The 22210-nt window shown below is 45.3% G+C and overlaps 1 protein-coding gene across 1 annotated transcript in view; it reads right to left on the minus strand.

Moving 5' to 3' along the window:
• suclg1 (succinate-CoA ligase GDP/ADP-forming subunit alpha) overlaps positions 1-22210 on the minus strand; it is a 69251-nt gene that overhangs the window by 43681 nt on the left and 3360 nt on the right. The window contains exon 2 of the mRNA XM_033035486.1: positions 8298-8398. Within this exon, the coding sequence (XP_032891377.1) occupies positions 8298-8398 (101 nt within the window). The remainder of the gene's footprint in view (positions 1-8297; positions 8399-22210) is intronic.

Here is a 22210-nt window from a genome sequence, read left to right on the forward strand (position 1 = left end):
TGGGACCATGCTTCAGACTGGAATGCTGCCTGATGCACTGATTTACTCCAGCATATTTAGTTTCTTGGGTGTCTGAGATTTGGCATGTCCACAAGGATTCTCTTGATAGACACAAAAAGCTGGAGTAACTCAGCAGGACAGGCAGCATCTCTGGAGAGAAGGAATGGGTGATGTTTTGGGTCGAGACCCTTCTTCAGGATTCTCTTGAACTTCTGCAAATGAACATTCGAAAGTATTGGGACAGAGACATGTCAGCCTGCTCATCAACACTTGAACTTGCAAAAAGTGATGGACACAGCCCAGTCCATCACAGGCTCATCACCTCCTTCCATGCAGTCCATCTTCACAGTGCATTACATCAGCAGCGCAGGAAGTACAATCAAGGATGTCTGCCACCTTGCCGTACCCTTCTCTCTCTTTTACCATCTGCATGAAGATGCAGGAGGTTGAAAGCCGAGATGTCAGATTAAAGAACAGCTTCTTTCCCACTGCTATGAGACTCCTGATGCAATCACCTCTTTCACACCACCTTCCAGGTAGTGCTGCCACATATACTTAACTCTACTTCATTTGGTTATTGTTATTGCACTTTAGTTTTTTTTTTACCCTACTCAGACTGCACTTCAATCTTTGCACCATTCTGTTATGTTGCATTTATTTTTGTATCGATCATTACCATGCATGCTTTCGTTCAGTTTAGGGTGGAAACAGGCCTTTTGGCCTACTGAGTCATCACCGACCAATGATCAACCGTACACTAGTTTTATCCTACACTAGGGACAGTTTACAGAGGACAATTAACCTTCAAACCTGCACATCTTTGGAATGTGGGAGGAAACCAGAGCACTCGGAAGAAACCCATGCGATCACAGGGAGAATGTACAAACCCCGTACAGAGAGCATCCACAGTCAGGATCAAACCTGGATCTCTGGCGCTGTACGGCAGCAACTCTACCGCCGTGCCGCCCTGCGCTGTTTACACCGTGAGCATCATATGATAAAATAATTTAATTGCACACTTGGTGCACAGGACAATAAACGAATCTGATCTGAAGATGGAGATATAATACCATTTAACAGTTCCTAGTTCACAAAGATGACGACTTTGCAGTCAACTGAGAGAAGCAAGCGGGTGCAGGCGACTCGGAGAAAAATGAAAAGGATGCAAATGCTCGAGGTGCACAAATCTGGATAATCTTTTAATACTAATAAAGATAAGATTGTTATTGGATAGATAATGCACGCAAGCAGCTCCATACAAATTGCAAGTTCCTCATCATACACATACCCTTTATTTTCCCAACAACCGACAAAGAAAACGATTTTCTGCTTGATCCATAAATGTGTCACAGGATGTGGAGCAGAACAGCTAAACCCAAGGAAGTGATAACAAGGCTAAAAACTTCGCACGGATTTGTGCCCAGGGAGGAAAACAATGTCAAAGAACTGTGCTCATTAAAGCAGAGAAGATTAAGAATAGGGTGGAATTTGAATTTAATAGAATTGAAGAGCTTCAAAAAAAAGTACCTGTACAAGAAACTATATCCGTTGGCAGAAATGTCAGTCACCATAGATGCTATCTGTCCGACTAATTAGAACATAGAAAGGTTCAGTACAAGAACAGGCACTTGGCCCACAATGTCTGTGCCAAATATGAAAGAACATGAAGCATACAGCACGAGAACAGGCCCTTCAGCCCACAATGTCTATGCCGAATATGATGCCAAGACCAATTTTGAACTGTTTGCACATAATCCATATCCCTGCAAATCCACTTCCCTTAAATGCCACTATCGTGCCTACCTCCACCACCATCCCTGGCAACATGTTCCAAGCACCCTTTGATTAAAATACTTGCCCCGCACATTTCCTTTAAACATTGGCCCTCTCGTTTAAAGCTGTGCCATTTAGTCTTTGACTTTTCCGCCTTGGGCAAATGGTTCAGACTGTCTACCCTATCTACTATGCCTCTCATAACTTGATATATTTCTGTCAGGTCTCCCCGCAACCTCCAGTGCCCCAGGTAAAACTATCTGTCTAACCTCTCCCTGTAGCCTATGCCCTTCAACCCAGGCATTGTTCTGGTAAACCTCCTCTGCACCTGTCCAAAGCCTCCACAACTCTCCTGCAATGGAGCAACCAGAACTGCACACAACACTCCAAATCAGAACTCAGTCAGAAGTCAGAGTAAATTTATTGGCCGAGTATGTATACCTACAAGGAATTTCACTTGGTGCTTTGCTTGCATATGGTAAAAGCATGATATACATGGTTAAAAATACGATATACAGCAGACAATTTAAAAATAAAACATAATTTAAACATGTGAAAATAAAGTACCAGAGTAAAACGAGGTTACAGACTTTTGGCTGTTGAGTAGAGCTATTGTTCTTGGGAAGAAGCTGTTTTTACGTCTTGCTTTTACGTGTAGCAGCTTTGACAGTCCAGAGTCGCCTCCCAGAGGGAAGTGTTTCAAAGAGTTTGTGGCCAGGGTGAGAGGGGTCAGAGATGATCTTTCCCGCTCGCTTCCTGGCCCCTGCAGAGTACAGTTTGTCAATAGGTGGGGAAGATTGCAGCCAACAACCTTCTCGGCTGATCGAACGATGTGCTGCAGCCTCTGGATGTCATGCTTGGTGGCTGAGCCAAACCAGACCACGATAGAGAGGGTGAGAATATGGCCCAACCAAACTCTCACAAAGCTGCATTATGAATCCTTGACTCTGATACTCAATGGCTTAACCCAGGAAGGCACGCATGCCATATATCTTCTTTACCACTCGAGACCTTTGTATTGCCCTTTTCAATGAGTTATGGATCTGGACCCCCAAATCTGGACCCCCACAGCTGCGGCTCGCCTGCAGTCCATCTGTCTTTACTTTTTTCTGTTGTTTTTTTTGTCTTGTTTTGGTTAAGTTTTAGTTTGTTGGGTTGTGTTAGGGGGGGGGGGGGGTGAAACATGTTTTCTGTCTCTTCCTTCGGGGGAATGCGACTTTTTCGTGTCGTATCCCCCTTCTCTGCCTCCGTCTGCGCTGAGGCCTAATGGCGGAGCTGGCGGCCTCCAGCCTGCGACTGACCCCGAGGCTCCGGAGGCAGAGCCAGCCAGGACTCACCAACGAGAGGCTGGCCGTCTTCGGGGCTGAGGCAGCGGTGGCCCGACTTGCTGGTGCGGCGTTCTGGCTTTCGGCAGCGGCCTGGAGCTGATGCAGCGGGGCTCGGAGCTGAGACTGCGGGACCCGGAGCTGGGGCAGCGGCCTGGAGCTGGGGCGGCTGCCCGGAGCTGGGGCGGCGGCCCGGAGCGGAGACTGCAGGACCCGGAACTGGGGCGGCGGCCCGGAGCGGAGACTGCGGGACCCGGAGCTGGGGCGGAGGCCCGGAGCGGAGACTGCGGGACCCGGAGCTGGGGCGGCGGCCCGGAGCGGAGACTGCGGGACCCGGAGCTGGGGCGGCGGCCCGGAGCGGAGACTGTGGGACCCGGAGCTGGGGCGGCTGCCCGGAGCTGATGCTGTGGCGGGCCGACTCGGAGCAGAGACGGCGTTCCGGCTTTCGGCGGCGGCGACATCACCACGGAGGTCCGCTGGACTGGAGGGCGGCATCTCCGGCCTGGATCGATCGCCTCAGCACAGAGGGAGAACAAGGAGGGAAGAGACGGAGACTAAGACTTTGCCTCCATCACAGCGAGGATGTGCTTGGTGAACTCACTGTGGCGGATGTTTAATTTGTGTTTATTGTATGTTTTGTTTTTATTGGTTCTGTGTATAACTGCAGGCAACATAATTTCGTTCAGACCGAAAGGTCTGAATGACAATAAAGGAATCTAATCTAATTCTAATCCATTTTTACACTGCGTGTAGGAAGTAACTGCAGATGCTGGTATATACCGAAGATAGACATAAAGTGCTGGAGTTACTCAGCGGTTCAGGCAGCATCCCTGGAGAAAAAGGATGGGTGATGTTTCAGATCGCAATCCTTCTTCACACAGTTCCGACATGAAATCTCACCCAGTACCTGCTGAGTTACTCCAGCACTTTGTGTCTACCCATTTTTATACTGTTTATTTTGTGCTCTACCTTGCTAGCTAACTAGCTAGCTAGTCTTCAAGAGAGAGTTAGATTTAACTCTTAGGGCTAACGGAATCAAGGGATAAAGCCCCTGTCCCACTATACGAGGTGATTCACGAGTTCTCCCGAGTTTTCCCCTGATTCGAACTCGGAGAATGTTCGTAGCGGGTCCATAGGAGTTTGTAGATGTCTTGTAGCGGCTCGTAATGCTAACGGTAGGTACTCGGGACATCCGGTAACTCGAGATGTTTTTTCATCCCTGCAAACATTGTCCACGAGTAAAGAAATACTTGTGATGAAAAAAATGTTGCTTTTTATACCTACCATTAGCATTACGAGCCGCTTCGAGACATCCACGAACTCCTACGGACCCGCTACAGACATTCTACGAGTTCGAATCCAGGGAAAACTCAGGAGAACTCGTGAATTACCTCGTACAGTGGGACAGGTACTTAAGGAGAAAAAGCAAGAACGGGGTACTGAATTTAGATGATCTGCCATGATCACATTGAATGGCGGTGCTGGCACAAAGGGTCGAATGGCCAATTTCTGCACCTATTTTTCTTTGTTTCTATACTTTTTCTATGTTTCTAAACATCTATAATTTAACTTTCTATTCAGTTTATATATATCCTCAAAATATTTCCTCAGTTCCCTCAACTGCACTATCTCAGTCGTAACCAAAAACAGACCAGAATATTGTCAGAGATTTGACAGATGCATGCCGAACTGCAAGCACATACTCTCCCTAGTGCCAGTACCACAGATGGTCCAATCCTGAAAGCCTCTCTTCAGCTGGGGTTTTCCCAACTGTGTTTCAACAATAAATTCTTCATGAAATCCAAACAAGATATATCGCTGCAATTCTCTTCAAGCTATGCTGGGGAAATCTATCCAATAAACCCAACAGCAAGCCCATCTACTACAACAGAGAAACATTGCTGCAATAAACAAGGGTAAATAGTAAGCAAATAACTTTTTTTCAAGGGGAAAATACATAATTTTTTTTAAACTTTGTAAGTTTGATATTTTTAACCAATGCATTGATTCACAGTTTTCATTAAGAGTCAATAGTTTCCCACAGATGCTGCCTGGCCTGTTGAGTTCTTCCTCTATTTTTTGTTTTTATTCCAGGATGCCCACAGCCACTGGGAATCGATGCAATAATGGAAAAAAATTGTTCCACATGGAAGGCTAATCGTACCCTGTTTTTCTATTTGTAAACAAAAGTTCCTATTGTCATCAATTCCAAAAATTTCTCAGTGATAAATGAGCCACAATCTCCACAACGGCGCATGATAATCAGTTCAACAGGACATGGGCTGACAGCATGCTGTGGTACATAATTTGGCACTCATTTCAGAGAAGCCACAAAACAAGCAAAAAAGGTTTTATATGTAGTAAATTACATGCACAACAATGCTTCCTCTAACACACGCTGGGACAGCTCAATATTAACAATGAAGTTCCTGTGCATATATCTCTCAGTTTAACAAACTCAAACCTAAAAACAACTGTGGAACACTAAAAAATCATTTTAAATGCTGAAAAACTCATGGTTAGTCAGAAAGAGAAACAGTTAATGCGGTGCAGTTAGAAGTGCTGCTGCCTCACAGCGCCAGAAACCCTGGTTGGATCCTAACCTCAGGTGCTGTCTATGTGGAGTTTTCACATTCTCTGTGACCACATGGGTTTCCTACGATTAGTCTGGTTTCATAAGTCATGGGAGCAGAAATAGGCCATCCGACCCATCAGGTCTGTTCCACCATTCAATCATGGCTGATCTACCTTTCACTCTCAACCCCATTCTCCTGCCTTCTCCCCCCATATCCCTTGACATGCCTCCTAACCAGGAATCTGTCAATCGGCATCTTAAAAATATCCTATGACTTGGTCTCCACAGCCGTCTGCGGCAATGAATTCCAGATTCACCACCCTCTGACTAAAGAAATACCTCCTCATCTTTCTAAAGGCTAGTCCTTTTATTCTGAGGTCATACCCGCTGGTTCTGGACTTTCCCTCTAGTGGAAACGGCCTCTCTACATCCACCCTATCCTGGTCCTTCACTATTGGGTGGGTTTCAATGAGATTCCCCCCCCCCCCCCCATCCGTCTAAATTCCAGCGAGTATAGGCCCAGTGCCGTCAAACGCTCATCATACTTTAACTTTTCCTCTCATGTCCCCAAAGACATGTGGGATTTGTAGGTTAATTGGGCTCTGCCTCTAGTGAGAGTGGGAGTGGGTGAGAAAGTGGGATGACATAAAACAGGAAGGCAGGATGACAGGGCAGCACATTGGTACAGCAGTAGAGCTGCTGCCTTACGGCTTCAATCCTGGCTACGGGTGCTGTCTGTACGGAGTTTGTATGTTCTCCCTGTGACCTACGAGGGATTGTCCTCTAGTCCTAGACTCTCCCACTAGTGAAAACATCCTCTCCACATCCACTCCACCCAAGCCTTTCACTATTCTGTATGTTTCAATGAGGTCCCCCTCACTCTTCTAAACTGCAGTGAGTACAGGCCCAGTGCTGTCAAACGCTCATCATATGTTACCCTACTCATTCCTGAGATCATTCTTGCAAACCTCATCTGGACCCCTCGCCAGAGCCAGCACATCCTTCCACAGGTATGGTGCCCAAAACTCCTCACAAAGGTGTTGCTATTCCTGTAGTTGCATGGGAAGTGAACAATTATCCTTTCGGGCCTGTCCCACTTATGCGCTTCTTTCGGCAACTACCGGTGCCCATCATATTCGCAGCAGGTCGTCGGAAAATTTTCGCGAGTTGAAAATTTTCGGCGACCTTCTGCGACTATGACGGGTGTCGGCAAGTCGCCGAAAAAAAACGCATAAGTGGGACAGGCACTTCAATCTGTGAACTATGGAGGGCTTGATGGTTTTTATGCAAGTCTTTTCCTGACTGGCTAGCGTGCAAACAAATGCTTTTCCTTTTACCTCCGTACACGTGACAACAATAAACTAAACAGGTGGCTCTAATGGAGTTTGTTAAAATCTTCTCCAAGTCTGAGACAGTGAAATGTCATGGAGACATACAGCATGGAAACAGGAAAATGTTGCACCCTTTCTCCTGTACCTGCATCTGTACACTGTGGACGACTTCAATATAATCATGTATAGTCTTTCTGCTGACTGGTTAGCACGCGACAAAAAGCTTTTCACTGTACCTCAATACACGTGACAATAATAAACCAAAGCGCTGGTAACAGAGTAAATCTCAGACCCATAGAATGGACAGTCGCATCACATTGCTAAAATGGGAGAAGACTGGAAGATGTATTAGGGACTAGCATTAGATTGCAGCTGGAGGAAAGTTTAAAAGACGTGTCATTCAGTCTGGCGAATGACACCTCCCAGATCCCGTCCTGTACCACAGATAGAATCAAAGATCCTGTAGCAGAGCTCCGCTATAGGATCTTTGGATAGAATGGCAACACCGCCTCACCCCTCCTCCCACCTGCAGCCAGACAACAAACCCATCTCCCCCAACTACAGCCAGCAGAACAGAGATGCCTTCCTCCACCACGGCTGGATCAAATGCCACCCCACCCCTCTTGCTCCACATCTGGAAATGAAAACTGAGACACAAGGAACTGCAGAAGCTGTAATCTGGATTTTTTTTTAAACAGTGCAGTAAGTGGGGGCAGAGGAATAGGCGATGTACTGACTGTACTTTGTGCCTTCCACCACAGTGAAGAATGCTGTGGTGGATGTTTGTTTTAAATTTTATTGTGTATTATGTGTTCTTTTTTTATTGTACAACTGCTGGCAAATTCATTTCACTGCACTCTATGTATTTGATGAATAAAACTGATTGATTTTTTGATTGTTTCAGATCAAGATCCAATGCCTGAAATGCCAATTTTACCATTGCCTCCACAGATGCTGCTTGAGGATTCTCTGGAAATGTGTTTGTTTTTGGCACCAAATGATGAAGAGTTTCCAGTCGAACTTGTTACAGTTGCAATGCTATTAAATGAGGCAGCCTTGGCTCAGTGTTGGTATTTACACTTTACAATCAGAAGGTTGATGTCTGAATTCTACTTTAATAGAAGTAAACTGATATGCACCAAGCCCACAGGAGGGCGCCACTGTTCGTATATCTCAACACCGAGAGATTTCAAGGAAAATAAAAACTCAGACCAAGTGAACAGTTACAAAGCGGAAATAAATAGCATTTAACCCATGCTCAAAGACAGACAGAAAGCAGACGTGGTGACGCACCTGTTTCCCAGTGAAACCTTGACATATGACCTTTGTTGTCTTGTCTATGTAGAGGTTTTGCCTTGAGCTGGTGTAGCAGTGCCTCACTCCACTTCGCTCCACTGCAACAGACAAATAAGGCAACATTAATACTGCATGCTTTACTTCATACCGTCGGACCTTCAACGAGGTCCAATATGAGAGTCACAAAAAGCTGGAGTAACTCAACAGGACAGGCAGCATCTCTGAAGATAAGGAATGGGTGCTGTTTTGGGTCGAGGCCCTTCGTCAGACTGAGCCCAATAGGAGAGCAATACGAGAATGACAAGTATAGAATAGTATTGAGTATAGAAGTTGGGATGTAATGTTAAAATTGTACAAGGCATTGGTGAGGCCAATTCTGGAGTATGGTGTACAATTTTGGTCGCCTAATTATAGGAAGGATGTCAACAAAATAGAGAGAGTGCAGAGGAGATTTACTAGAATGTTGCCTGGGTTTCAGCAACTAAGTTACAGAGAAAGGTTGAACAAGTTAGGGCTTTATTTTTTGGAGCGCAGAAAGTTAAGGGGGGGACTTGATAGAGGTCTTTAAAATGATGAGAGGGATAGACAGAGTTGACGTGGATAAGCTTTTCCCACTGAGAGTAGGGAAGATTCAAACAAGGGGACATGACTTGAGAATTAAGGGACAGAAGTTTAGGGGTAACATGAGGGGGAACTTCTTTACTCAGAGAGTGGTGGCTGTGTGGAATGAGCTTCCAGTGAAGGTGGTGGAGGCAGGTTCGTTTTTATCATTTAAAAATAAATTGGATAGTTATATGGACGGGAAAGGAATGGAGGGTTATGGTCTGAGCGCAGGTATATGGGACTAGGGGAGAATACGTGTTTGGCACGGACTAGAAGGGTCGAGATGGCCTGTTTCCGTGCTGTAATTGTTATATGGTTATATGACAATGTATGTATGATACAATCAGGATGCCATTTATCACAAAATATGCACACCACATAATTTCTTAACAACATAAGAAACAGGAGCAAAATATGGACATATGACACTCCAGCTGCCCCTCCATCCAAAACAATTGTTGCTGATCCTCTGCCGATCTCTGCTGCCCTGCCTAATCCATATATCACTGGAGTCCCTTGTACATAAGGTCATAAATGAGAGAAACAGAATTAGGCCATTTGGCCCATCAAGTCTACTCCACCAGTCAATCATTATGATCTATCTCTCCCTCCTCACCCCATTCTCATACCATCTCCTCAGAAATATCCATTGACGGCCTCCACAGCCTTCATTGGCAAAAAAATCCACATATTCACCACCCTAGGACTAAATAAATTCCTCCTCATCACATTCCCAAAGGAACGTCCTTTAATTCTGAGTCTATGACTTCCAGTCCTACACTCTCCCACTAGTGGAAACATCCTCTCCACATCCACCCTATCCAAGCCTTTCACTATTCCGTACCTTTCAATGAGGTCCCCCCCCTCATTCTTCTAAACACCAGCAAGTACAGGACCAATGCCTTCAAACACTCATCATATGTTAATTCCCTCAATCCTGGATTTGTTCTTGTAGACCTCCTCTGGACCCTCTCCAGAGCCAGTTGTCCAATAATCTATCAAACTCAGTCTTGAATGTAATCAGTCAATGAGCATCTATAGCCTCTGAGGTGCTCCATAAATTCATAATCCCGAGTAATAGGTAGAGTTGCTGCCTCGTAGTTCCAGCGACAAAGACTCCATCCTCACTGCCAAGAACAAAGGGGGGGGGGGGGGGGCCATCGACATTGAAGGGGACCCGATGCCGGGGGGGGGGGGCAGCTGCTGCCACAAATTATCGAACTGCTCGATGAGCTTTTGTAACTTCATAGGCGCCAGAACCATGGCGACACTTAAGTGCTGCCCAGGTGAGATCTGCTGTATGATTTTACTGGGTTGTATGTAAAACTGAGCATTTCACTGTACCTAGGTACATGCGACAATATTGAATCATTGATTGAATCATTGAATGACCGCCGCTGCTGTTTGCGTGGAGTTTGCAAGTTCTCCCTGTGATCGCGCAGGTTTTCTTCGTGCAGTTTGTTCCAACATACCAAAGACTTGCAGGTTGATGGGTTACTTAGCTGTGTACACCACCACTCCTGTACACTACTGCTCATGCTACAACTACAGTGTGTGCGTACAGCTCAAGCCTAAATCTCTGCATAGACAAGTCTAGGTCATTGTGGTGGTTATCAGAAATTAAGGCGGGATCTTGATCAGCTGAGCAAGTGGGCTGAGGAATGGCTAACGGAGTTTAATTCAGATCAATGCGTGTTGCATTTTTGGAAGTCAAACCAGGGTGGGACCTTCACAGTGAACAGTAGAACCCTGCGGAGTTGTGTTGAGCAGAGGGATTAGGAGCACGGGTACATATTTGCCTAAAAGTGGCATCATTGGTAGTAGATAGGCTGATAACGTAGGTTTTTGGTCTATTAGAATATAGAAGCTGGGACATTATGTTACAATTATGAAATAAAATTGTTGAGGCCACATTTGGAAAAGTATGTTCAGTTTTAGTCACCATGCCAGAGGAAGGATGGTGTTAAGCTGGGAAGAGAGCAGAGAAGATTTACAATGATATTGCCAGAACTCAAAGGCCTGACTACAGGGAGAGGTTGGGCAGGTGAGGACTTTATTCCTTGGAGTGCAGGAGTCTAAGGGGTGATCTTATAGAAGTGTATAAAACCCTGAGGGGAATTGATAGGGTGAATGCACAGTCAGTGTTGTAGCAAAACAGTTCCATAGACAAAGCCCAATGGCCGCAGTGAGGTAGAGGTATATCGGACAGTACCCTGGCTGATGGAAGGACCGGTGAAATGCCTGATAACAGAGGAGAAGCAGCAGTTCCTGAGGATGAAGCCGTTCCTGAGCCTGAAGCACACTTTTAAACTTTTGTACCTATTGCCCAAGAGGAGTAGGGAGAACGAATGACCAGGGTCATTCTTTTAGGAAGGAGACGAGGAGAAATGTCTTTAGTCAGAGGACGGTGAATCTGTGGAATTCGTTGCCACAGAAGGCTGTGGAGGACGACAGTGGATATTTTTAAAGCAGAGGTAGATAGATTCTTGATTTGTACGGGTGTCAGAGGTTATGTGGAGAAGACAGGAGAATGGGGTTAGCAGGGAGATATATATCAGCCATGACTGAATGGCAGAGTAGACTCGATGGGGCCGAATAGCTTAATTCTACTCCTATTCCTTATGACCTTATGAGCAGAATTGGTATATCAAGAGCCAGAGGACACAGGTTGTTGGTGAGAGGGAAAAATATTGTCTTGAGATGCGACTACTACAATGTACTCAGCAAACTTGTTAGAGCAGAATTTGGCCACAATGTCACGTCTGGCGAGGATTATAAACCTCAGTGTATAATCCCTTTGGATTTGTTTAATCTCTTATGCAATGAACAGTGACATTGTTCAGATTTTAGCAGAAAAGATCCTAGTATTTGCAGACTTTCCATAAATGGTGATTAGCTAACCTATTCCATTTGTGCAGTGTTGTGGTTAACTATGCTTTTGTCCCCTATAGAATATAGTTAATGTGCCATTAATAAATTCTAACTTGCCAGTTTGAGAACCAATTTAAACTCTTTTGAAAATAATTAACTGCATCCTTGCTCCGGGCCGCTCCCAAATTTAACAAAGCAACTACAATTAGTTACAGCACAAAGGTCAATTATGCAAAGCAATACTAACAAGGGCTTATTCACTGAGGCCTATAACACTCAATTCTACATATTCTCAGCTTTACATTATATCTCTACAATCATACTTGCTTATTATGTTATTCATTCTTTTAAATCCAGTGCAAGATGCCAATGTTTGCTTTAATTAGACTTCCATGAATAACTTTATCCGAGCCCTTGAATGCCCATACATACATACACACATATGCGTAGAGGAAGAGGAGGAGGTTAGCTGAGGTTACCGCTTCTCCACGCTGGCTGTGGGCCTAGGGTGCAGTGTCCCGTCGGTCCGGATGTCTCCGGGGATGGGACACTCAAGTGGGTGGGGGGGGGGGGGGGCTGGGGACGGTCCAGTGGCGGTTCGGCTGCGCTTGTGGCGCCGAGGACACGGGTTCGATCCTGGCAGCGGATGAGGCGCGGTTCTGTGTGTGTGCAGCTGCCGAGAGCCGGTCCAGTCTTCTCCTGCCCCCCCTCCCCCCCGGTCTCCCACTCGTGTCTCCCACTCGTATCTGCCCCCTCTATCTGCCCCCTGACAAATACAAACTTGAAAAAATACCCAAAAAATCAGACCCAAACTATACTCACTGAATCTACAGCGCTTCATTAGATTTTTATTTATAGCGTTTGACCTTTGACAAATCCCATGATTCCTTGCGTTTTTCGGAATACCGAACTCGCTTACTGGAAATATCAGTAAACAAAAGAACATTTTCTTCCATCTACATAAATCTGCAGCTTTAACTAAAAAAAAAATCTAGAAGTCTATCTACATGTCATACATTTCGAGTCATATAGCGTGGAAATAGGCCCTTCGACCCAACGCCCACACTGATCAACATCCCATCTATACTAGTCCCAACTGCCTGCGTTTGCCCCATAGCCCTCTAAACCCGTCCAATCCATGTACCTGTCTGTAGATTGATGGTGCATGTGAGCCAATCACACACAAGCCAGCACCACTAACTCCACCCCTCTATAACACTTATACTAACACCCCGTTCCCGGCACTTCAGTTCGAGCAGTCAGGATGCACTGATAACCTGTTGTCCTAAGTGCTGCTAAGTGCTCATTAAAGATGTGTTTAAATCACACAATGACTTTGGCTCATGTTTACACTGTCTAAATGTTTCATAAACATTGCGACAGTCCTTGCCTCAACTACCTCCTCTGAGAAGGGTTTCGGCCCGAAACGTCGCCTATTTCCTTCGCTCCATAGATGCTGCTGCACCCGCTGAGTTCCTCCAGCAATTTTGTGTACCTACCTCCTCTGACAGCTTGTTTCATACATCCACCACCCTTTGTGTGAAGAAGTTACCCTTCAGGTTCCTATTAAATCTTTCCCCCCTCACCTTAAACCTATGTCCTCTGGTTCTTGATTCCCCTACTCTGTGCAAAAGACTCTGTGCGTCTACCTGATCTATAACTCTCATGATTTTATACACCTCTATAAGAGTACTAGCCTGCTCAACCTCTCCTTATAGTTCAGACCCTCGACTCCTGGCAACAACCTTGTAAATCTTCTCTGTATCCTTTCCAACTTGACAACATGTATTCAAAGTAGCTGAAGGCACTGTGGAAAAGTGCCACAGATTTGAATTGGTGCAGTCAGACTATAGATGGTGGTACAGAGATTATCTAATAGTAAAATAAATTGAGGAAAGGAAGAAAAAAACATTCATTTAAAGTTAGCAAAGAGAAAATCAGAACTGATGCAAGGAAATCATCCACACAAAATGAATGATCCAGCAAGAAACCAATGTCTGGTCAGAACAGAATTTTAATATCAGAAAAAATATTCATATCAAAGAACAAATGATTGCTGATGCAGAGAATATTAAAATTATTCTGGAACAACACATGGTCTCATTATCAACATTATTAGAAACACTTTTTCTCAGAGTTGTGAGTCTATGGAATTATCTGCCTCAGAGGGCAGTTGAGGCTGGTTCTCTGGATACTTTCAAGAGAGCTAGATAGGGCTCTTAAAGATAGCAGAGTCAGGGGATATGGGGAGAAGGCAGGAATGGAGTACTGATTGGGGATGATCAGCCATGATCACATTGAATGGCGGTGCTGGTTCGAAGGACCAAATGGCCTACTCCTGCACCTATTGTCTATTATTTGAGCAGCATAGTGGTGTAGAAGTGGAATTGCTGCCTTACAGCATCAGAGATCTGGGTTCCATCCTGGCTGTTGTCTGTATGGACTTTGTAGGTTCTCCCTGTGACCGTGTGGTCCCAGGTGCTCCGGGTTTCCTCCCACATTCCAAAAACGTACAGGTTTGTAGGTTAATTGGCTTCAATAAAGATTCTAAATAGTCCCTAGTGTGTAGGATAGTTAGTGTTCGGGGATCGCTGGTCGGCGCGGACTCGGTGGGCCGAAGAGCCTATTTCCGCGCTGTATCTCTAAACTAAACTTAAAACTAAACAAAACAGCATGGTTTCCTCTGGGTGCTCTGGTTTCCTCATACATTTCAAAGACATGCAGGTTTGAAGGTTAATTGGCTTCTGTAAATTACACCGTGTGTAGGATGCAAAACCGGGATAAGATAGGCCTAGTGTACGGGTGATCACTAGTCCGTGGGAACTCGGTGAGCTGAAGAGGCTGTTTCCATGCTGTTTTTCTAAACTAAAAGTAAATATTTGTGCCATTTTTCATTATTTCCAGAGAAAATGTTGTCATATGGGAACAATGGTGCAGAGCATTGTCTATATTACTAAGTCTGTTCTTGACCGGTTTTGGCGATCTGTGCTGCGATTTCCGAGAGAATGCCGCCACCTACAGCCGTCATTTTTAGCCACCTCGCTCAGAGCCCCCCTCCGCCGCATGTGTGCCGAGGATTTTTCCAGTCGATGAAAAATGACAGAGATATTAATGATTTTACAAAATTCCCCATTCTCTCTGCTGCCCCCGCTGGCGGCAGGGGGGAGGGACTATAAAACCAGGAAGTGGTGTGCCTCATTCAGTCTCTTCAAGATGGAGGAAGGCAGAGGGTCACGTTTCTCTGAGCTGTGAATAACACTGAACACATGTCCACACTACTGTGAGTAAGTACCCTCAATGTGGTTTGAAAATGAAAATATGGTTAAAGTAAAAAAGCACGGCCTGCAAATGGTTGTTTGGGGGGTTTGGGTTGAAATAAAAAGGCACTCTCTCTTGCTCTCTCTCTCCCCTCCTCTCCTCCTTCCTCCTCCCTCCCCCCTCCTCTCTCCCCCCCTCCTCTCCCCCCCCTCTCTCCTTCCTCCTCTCCCCCCCTCTCCTCTCTTCCCCCCCCTCCCCTCTTCCCCCTCCCTCTCCCCCCCTCCCCTCTTCCCCCCCTCCCCCCTCCCCTCTCCCCCCCCTCCCCTCTTCCCCCCCCTCCCCTCTTCCCCCCCTCCTCCTCTTCCCCCCCTCCTCTCTTCCCCCCCTCCCCTCCCCTCTCCCACCCCCTCCTCTCCCACCCCCTCCTCTCCCCCCTCTCCTCTCCCTCCCCCCTCTCCTCTCCCCCCCCTCCCTCTTGCTCCTCTCTCTGTGTCTCTGTCTCTGCCCCTTCTCTCTCTGCCCTAACTCTCTACCCCCGCCCCCCCTCTCTAGATGTGACTGCAAGTTGGGGGCTATGCGTCAGTAGATAGGGTGGTTATGGGGTAAAAGGAGCAAATTAATATATTAATATAATATCAAGGGGGGTAATTAGCGTGAGTGCGGGGGGGATAGTTAGTGTGTGTGACGCGGGGGGATAGTTAGTGTGTGTGACGCTGCATGCCGCCTCCCCCCCCCCCACAACCACGTTGGGGGAACAGACACGACGGGTCTGCACTTGGTCTAGTATTAGTTATAAGCTTCACAAAACACCAAGTCAGAAACAGAAGTTTCACACAAGGCAATATATTTTAATGTCTGATCGGGGCTTGATCAAAGGTTAATAATTCCACCTGTTAAAGGTCAAAGTACTGGGCAACGTTAAACAGAAATTTCAAAGATTAAATGGAAGAGTGTGGAACTTTTACAAATTCTGGAGGGAGGAGAAATCACCTACATCTTAATTTCATTATACTTAGGAAAAGACATAAAATTAAGAATATGTCCAGAAAGCAATAGACAATAGACAATAGGTGCAGGAGTAGGCCATCCGACCCTTCGAGCCAGCACCGCCATTCAATGTGATCATGGCTGATCATCCCCAATCAGTACCCCGTTCCTGCTTTCTCCCCATATCCCCTGACTCTGCTAAAGCAAAAGCAAAACGCTAGAGAAAACGAGAGGGGGACCAGAACTAGATTGTACGTTCTCCCCGTGACCACGTGAATTTTCTTCGGGTGCTCCGGTTTCCCCCCCACACTCCAATGGCGTACAGGTTTGTAGGTCAATTGGCTTCAACAAAAATTGTAAATTGTCCCTGGTGTGTAGGATAGTGCTCGTGCACAGGGATCGCTGGTTGGCGCGAACTCGGTGTGCCAAAGGGCCTGTTTCGGTGCAGTATCTCCAAACTAAACTAAATATAGATTGATACACTGAAGCTGACAGCAATTTGACTAAAATGTTTCAGATGAAACAAAATACATTTCTAAATTATTTAGAAAGGAATGAACCGCAGCTGTGGAAATCTGAAAGAGAGGAAAACTTTAGAGAAAGAAATGCAACAGAGAAACAAGGCACTGGAGATGCTGGAATCTTGAGCAAACTCAACATGTCAGGCAGCATCTGTGGTGGAAACTCAACATGTCAGGCAGCATCTGTGGTGGAAATGGATAGGCTGCTTTTAAAGTTGAGACCCTTCGCCAGACTGATTGAATTCAGTAGGTCAGGTAGCATAGATAGAGAGAGGAAAACAGAATTCATGCTGCAGGTGTTTGACATTGCATCAGAAAAATGGCCTCACATTTATGTCACAACTGGCCAAGGTCATCCAACTTGGTCAGTTCTTTCTCTCTTCACAGATGCTACTTGACCTGCTGAATACGTCTAACACTCCCTCTCGTTTCAGATTTCCAACTGCTGTCTTTTCCCTCTCATATTTCCAGCATTGCTTTTAACTTTTCTTAGCTCCAGTTTACCAACAGCATTTATGTCTCCAGCCCAGGCCGACCTGCTGAGTTCCTCCAGCAATTTGTACTTTGTTCAAAATTCCAGCATCCGTAGCTTCTTGGGTCTCTCTGGATTCCAAATTATCTGGTTTTGTTTCAAAAGCAGACCCACAAACAAGAAATGTACATCAGATCAAGCAACAGCTGCAAGGATTGAGCCAGAATTTAATTTAGTTTAGTTTAGAGACATCAAGGAAACAGGCACTTCAGCCCACCGAGTCCATGTTAACCAGCGATCCCCGCACACTAACACTCTCCTACACATACTAGGGACAATTTGCAATTATACCGAGCCACTAATCTACAAACCTGTACATCCTTGGAGTGAGAGAGGAAACCAGAGATCCTGGAAAAAAACCACCAGGTCAAGGGGAGAACATACAAACTCTGTAAAGACAGCACCCGATCGAACCCAGGTCTCTGGTGCTCCAAGGCAGCAGCTCTACCGCTGCACCACCATGACGTTGTTTTGTCGATGACAAGTTTAAAAACATGGATGGATGCTTACTCTCTCTTGTTGAGCTGGTCATAACCTGGCCCTGTTGTGGCACAAATTTTACTTGACTCTTGGCAATCCATGCCCAGAACGTGCTACACATGGGTTGCTTCATCTGCCGAGATGAAGTGAATAGAGTTGACTATGTTGCAATGGCACATAGAATTGTCCAGCACAAGAACCAGCCCTTTTGGCCCATAATGTCCATGCCGAACATGATGTCAGATTAAACTAATCACCTCTGCCTAAACAAATTCCATATCCCTCCATATCCATATTCCTATCTAAAAGCTTCTTACACTCCTATTGTATCTGCTCCCACCACCACCATCTGTGGCAGCAGGTTCCAGGTACCCACCATACTTTGTGAAAAAACTTGTCCTGCACAGCTCGTTTAACATTTGCAATTACAAGCAAGTAGCCACACTTCTAATTTATATAAGGAAAGGCATTGATAAAGCACAATATGTTTGGACCCAGCACATTACCCCGAGGAACTCTTGCAGTGAACAGAAGTGCAAAGAACTATGCCTTTGATATGCACTGTCATCAATTTTATTGGGCTTCTTGATGCCACATCCTAGGATCCCAGTGTCCTCAAACTTGGAAACATAGAAACATAGACATAGAAAATAGGTGCAGGAGTAGGCCATTCGGCCCTTCGAGCCTGCACCGCCATTCAATATGATCATGGCTGATCATCCAACTCAGTACCCTGTACCTGCCTTCTCTCCATACCCCCTGATCCCTTTAGCCACAAGGGCCACATCTAACTCCCTCTTAAATATAGCCAATGAACTGGCCTCAACTACCTTCTGTGGCAGAGAATTCCACAGATTCACCACTCTCTGTGTAAAAAATGATTTTCTCATCTCGGTCCTAAAAGACTTCCCTCTTATCCTTAAACTGTGACCCCTAGTTCTGGACTTCCCCAACATCGGGAATAATCTTCCTGCATCTAGCCTGTCTAACCCCTTAAGAATTTTGTAAGTTTCTATAAGATCCCCCCTCAATCTTCTAAATTCTAGCGTGTACAAGCCGAGTCTATCCAGTCTTTCTTCATATGAAAGTCCTGCCATCCCAGGAATCAGTCTGGTGAAACTTCTCTGTACTCCCTCTATGGCAAGAATGTCTTTCCTCAGATTAGGAGACCAAAACTGTACGCAATACTCTAGGCGTGGTCTCACCAAGACCCTGTACAAAGAAGAACAAGGTGAAATAATGGCTCTGAATCCAATGTATTTGGAGGCAAGATCAGGTTTAACCATGTCCTCAACATAAGATAAAGGACTTTATTCCTTGGAATGGAGGATAAGGGGTGGTCTTATAAACATGCATAAGATCATGAGAGGAATAGATAGGGTAGGTATAGTGTTTTAAGTCGATTAGGGGAATCAAGAACTAGAGGATGGATGTTTAAGGGGGGAAAGATTTAATAGAAACCTGAGGGGGCAACTTTTGTTTTTTTTTACACAAAGGATGGTATGTATAGGTTACAAGCCACCAGAAGAGGCAGTTGAGGCAGGTACTATCACAATGCTTAAAAAACACTTGACCAAGTAAATGAATAGTATAGGTTTAGGATATGGGCCAAACACAAGCAGGTGGGACTAGGGTAGATGGGCGTGTTGGTCAGAGTGGGCAAGTAACCCGCTGAGTTACTCCAGTACTCTGGGACTCTTTTTGTAAACCAGCATCTGCAGTTCCTGGTGTCCACCATTTATACCCTGGTCATTTCCATTTCCATTTCCTCCCTCTTCTGTAGGGCAGCAGATGAACATCCTCTTCAGGAACAGGAACAACCAAAAACAGTACAGCACAAGAACTGCGGAGCATCCTGGACAATACAGCTCACCCCCTCCATGGCACACTGAGATGCTTCTTCCTTGTGGCTATCAAACTGTACAACTCCTCCCCCTTCGGTCGTGGGGTAGACTCCCCTCCCCAATCTTTCCTCAACCCAATCCTTTGTGTTTTTATGACTGTATCAAACAAGACCTTCAACCCACAATGTCTGTGATGAATATGATAATAATAATAATAATAATAATAATGGATGGGATTTATATAGCGCCTTTCTAATACTCAAGGCGCTTTACATCGCATTATTCATTCACTCCTCAGTCACACTCGGTGGTGGTAAGCTACTTCTGTAGCCACAGCTGCCCTGGGGCAGACTGACGGAAGCGTGGCTGCCAATCTGCGCCTACGGCCCCTCCGACCACCACCAATCACTCACACACATTCACACACATTCACACACAGGCAAAGGTGAGTGAAGTGTCTTGCCCAAGGACACAACGACAGTATGCACTCCAAGCGGGATTCGAACCGGCTACCTTCCGGTTGCCAGCCGAACACTTAGCCCATTGTGCTATCTGTCGTCCCATGATGCCAAGACCATCACTTTTCTACCTGCACATAACCCATATCCCTCCATTCCCTGGATACCCACATGTCTATCCAAATGTCTTTTAAATGACACTAACATATGCTTCAACCATTGTCTGTGCAAAAAAACCTGCCCCAGACATCTCCTTTAAACTTTAACCCTCTCGCCTTGAAGCTATGCCCTCTAGTATTTGATTTTTTCCAATCACAGGAAGAAGGTTCTGACTGTCTACTCTATCTATCTATGTTGCTCATAATTTTATATACATCTATCAGGACTCCCCACAACCTCTGGTTTTCCAGAAAAAACAATCCAAATCTGACTAACATTTCCCTTTAGCTAATACCCCCTAACCTAGGCATCATTCTGGCAAACCTCCTCTGCACCCATTCCAAAGCCTTCACATCCATCCTGTAATGGGGCAAACAAAACTGCATGCAATACACCTATACTCTAAACACTCCGATAAAGCTGCATTATGACTGCCTGACTCTTAATCTCAATGTCCTGACCTATGAAAGCATGCATGCCATATGCCTTCTTTACCACTCTATCTACTGGTCTTGCCACTTTCAGGGAGTTATGGATTTGGCAAATACAATAACAACATTTAAAAGATATTTGGACAGGAACATGGACATCACAGTTGTGAATCTGTGGAATTCGCTGCCACAGAAGGCAGTGGAGACCAATGCACTGGATGTATTCAAGAGAGAGTTAGATATAGCTCTTAGCGCTAATGGAATCAAGGGATAAGGGGAGAAGGCAGGAACGGGGTACTGATTCTGGATGATCAGCCATGATCATATTGAATGGCGGTGCTGGCTCAAAGGGCCGAATGGCCTACTCCTGCACCTATTTTCTATGTTTCTATGACATAAAAGGTTTGGAGGGATATGGTCCTAACACGAGCAAATGAGAATAGCTTAAATCTTGATCGGCATTGCCAGGTCAGGCCAAATGCAGCATTATCACCATGAGAAAACACTTGAGCAGAGTTATACCTCAGATAATTTTTTTTAAAAAGAGATGGACTTTATCCAGTTTTTAATCCAAAGAAAAATGATGTTACTTTTGACACGTGCTATAGAGTGTACTTTACCAACAATTAGTTGGAAATTTACTGCAACATTTTCAAATGTAAACGGTAATTTCAAATCTCCTCTTTAGCTGTCAATTATCTTAAATTTAAACCTTTCATTTAGCAGTCTACCAAAACACTTTTTAAGAACAGTCTGCTTATGCTCTTTAGTTTTTTTTAGTTTTGAGATACAGCACGAAAACAGTCCCTACATATCTTTGGGATGTGGAAGAAAACCGGAGCACCCGGAAGTAACCCTTACGGTCACAGGGAGAACATACAAACTCCCCACAGACAGCTCCCGAGGTCAGGATTGAAGCTGGGTCTCTGGCGCAGTGAGACCACCGCGCCATGGTGCCACTTTACAAGGACATAATCATTAGACATTGTTCAGTAACAAGCATGGCTTCTGAACAACTAGTTGGAACTTTTGAGTATTGCACCTTTTGCTGCCCAATTCATTGAGGCCTTGTACGTTACCTCTGAATTGCTCAATCACCAGCTGTCTCAACAAAATGGAAAATCACTGCAAGAGCAACAATAATACCTAATCCAACAATATTTCGAGCAGTCACATTTCAGCCAACCAATTAGTCTGGAATCCCTTCAAGGTGATCTCATAGCAAATCCTCTGATAAATAGGATGTGACAGCATTTTTATCATTTTAACATCAAGATATAAAAACTTACACTACCTGGGCATTTCTTTTATTTTGAAGTGCTCAGGAAAGACAGGCAATTGGAGAACTAATCACTTTTAAACAACCATTAAGGGCGGCACAACCATAGAGCCGCTGCCTCACAGCGCCGGAGACGCAGGTTCGATCCTGACTATGGGTGCTGCTCTGTGCGGAGTTTATACATTCTTCCTGTGACTGTGTAGGTTTCCTCCGTGTGCTCCTGTGTCCTCCCACATCCCAAAGACATGCAAGTTTGTAGGATAATTGGTTTCTGTAAATTGCCTAGTGCGCTGGATGCGAAAGTGGGATAACATCAAATTAGTGTATGAGTGATCTAAGGTCGGCGTAGATTCGTTGGGCCGAAGGGCTTGTTTACACGCCCCTGTAAACTAAGAATTTCATTGTTTATCCGGGACATATGGCAATAAAACACTCTTGACTCTGTATCTGTATCTGTATCTCAAAACTAAACCTTCTCCGGCAAGTA

Source organism: Amblyraja radiata, chromosome 1 (genome assembly GCF_010909765.2).
Source record: "Amblyraja radiata isolate CabotCenter1 chromosome 1, sAmbRad1.1.pri, whole genome shotgun sequence".
Taxonomy (NCBI): domain Eukaryota; kingdom Metazoa; phylum Chordata; class Chondrichthyes; order Rajiformes; family Rajidae; genus Amblyraja; species Amblyraja radiata.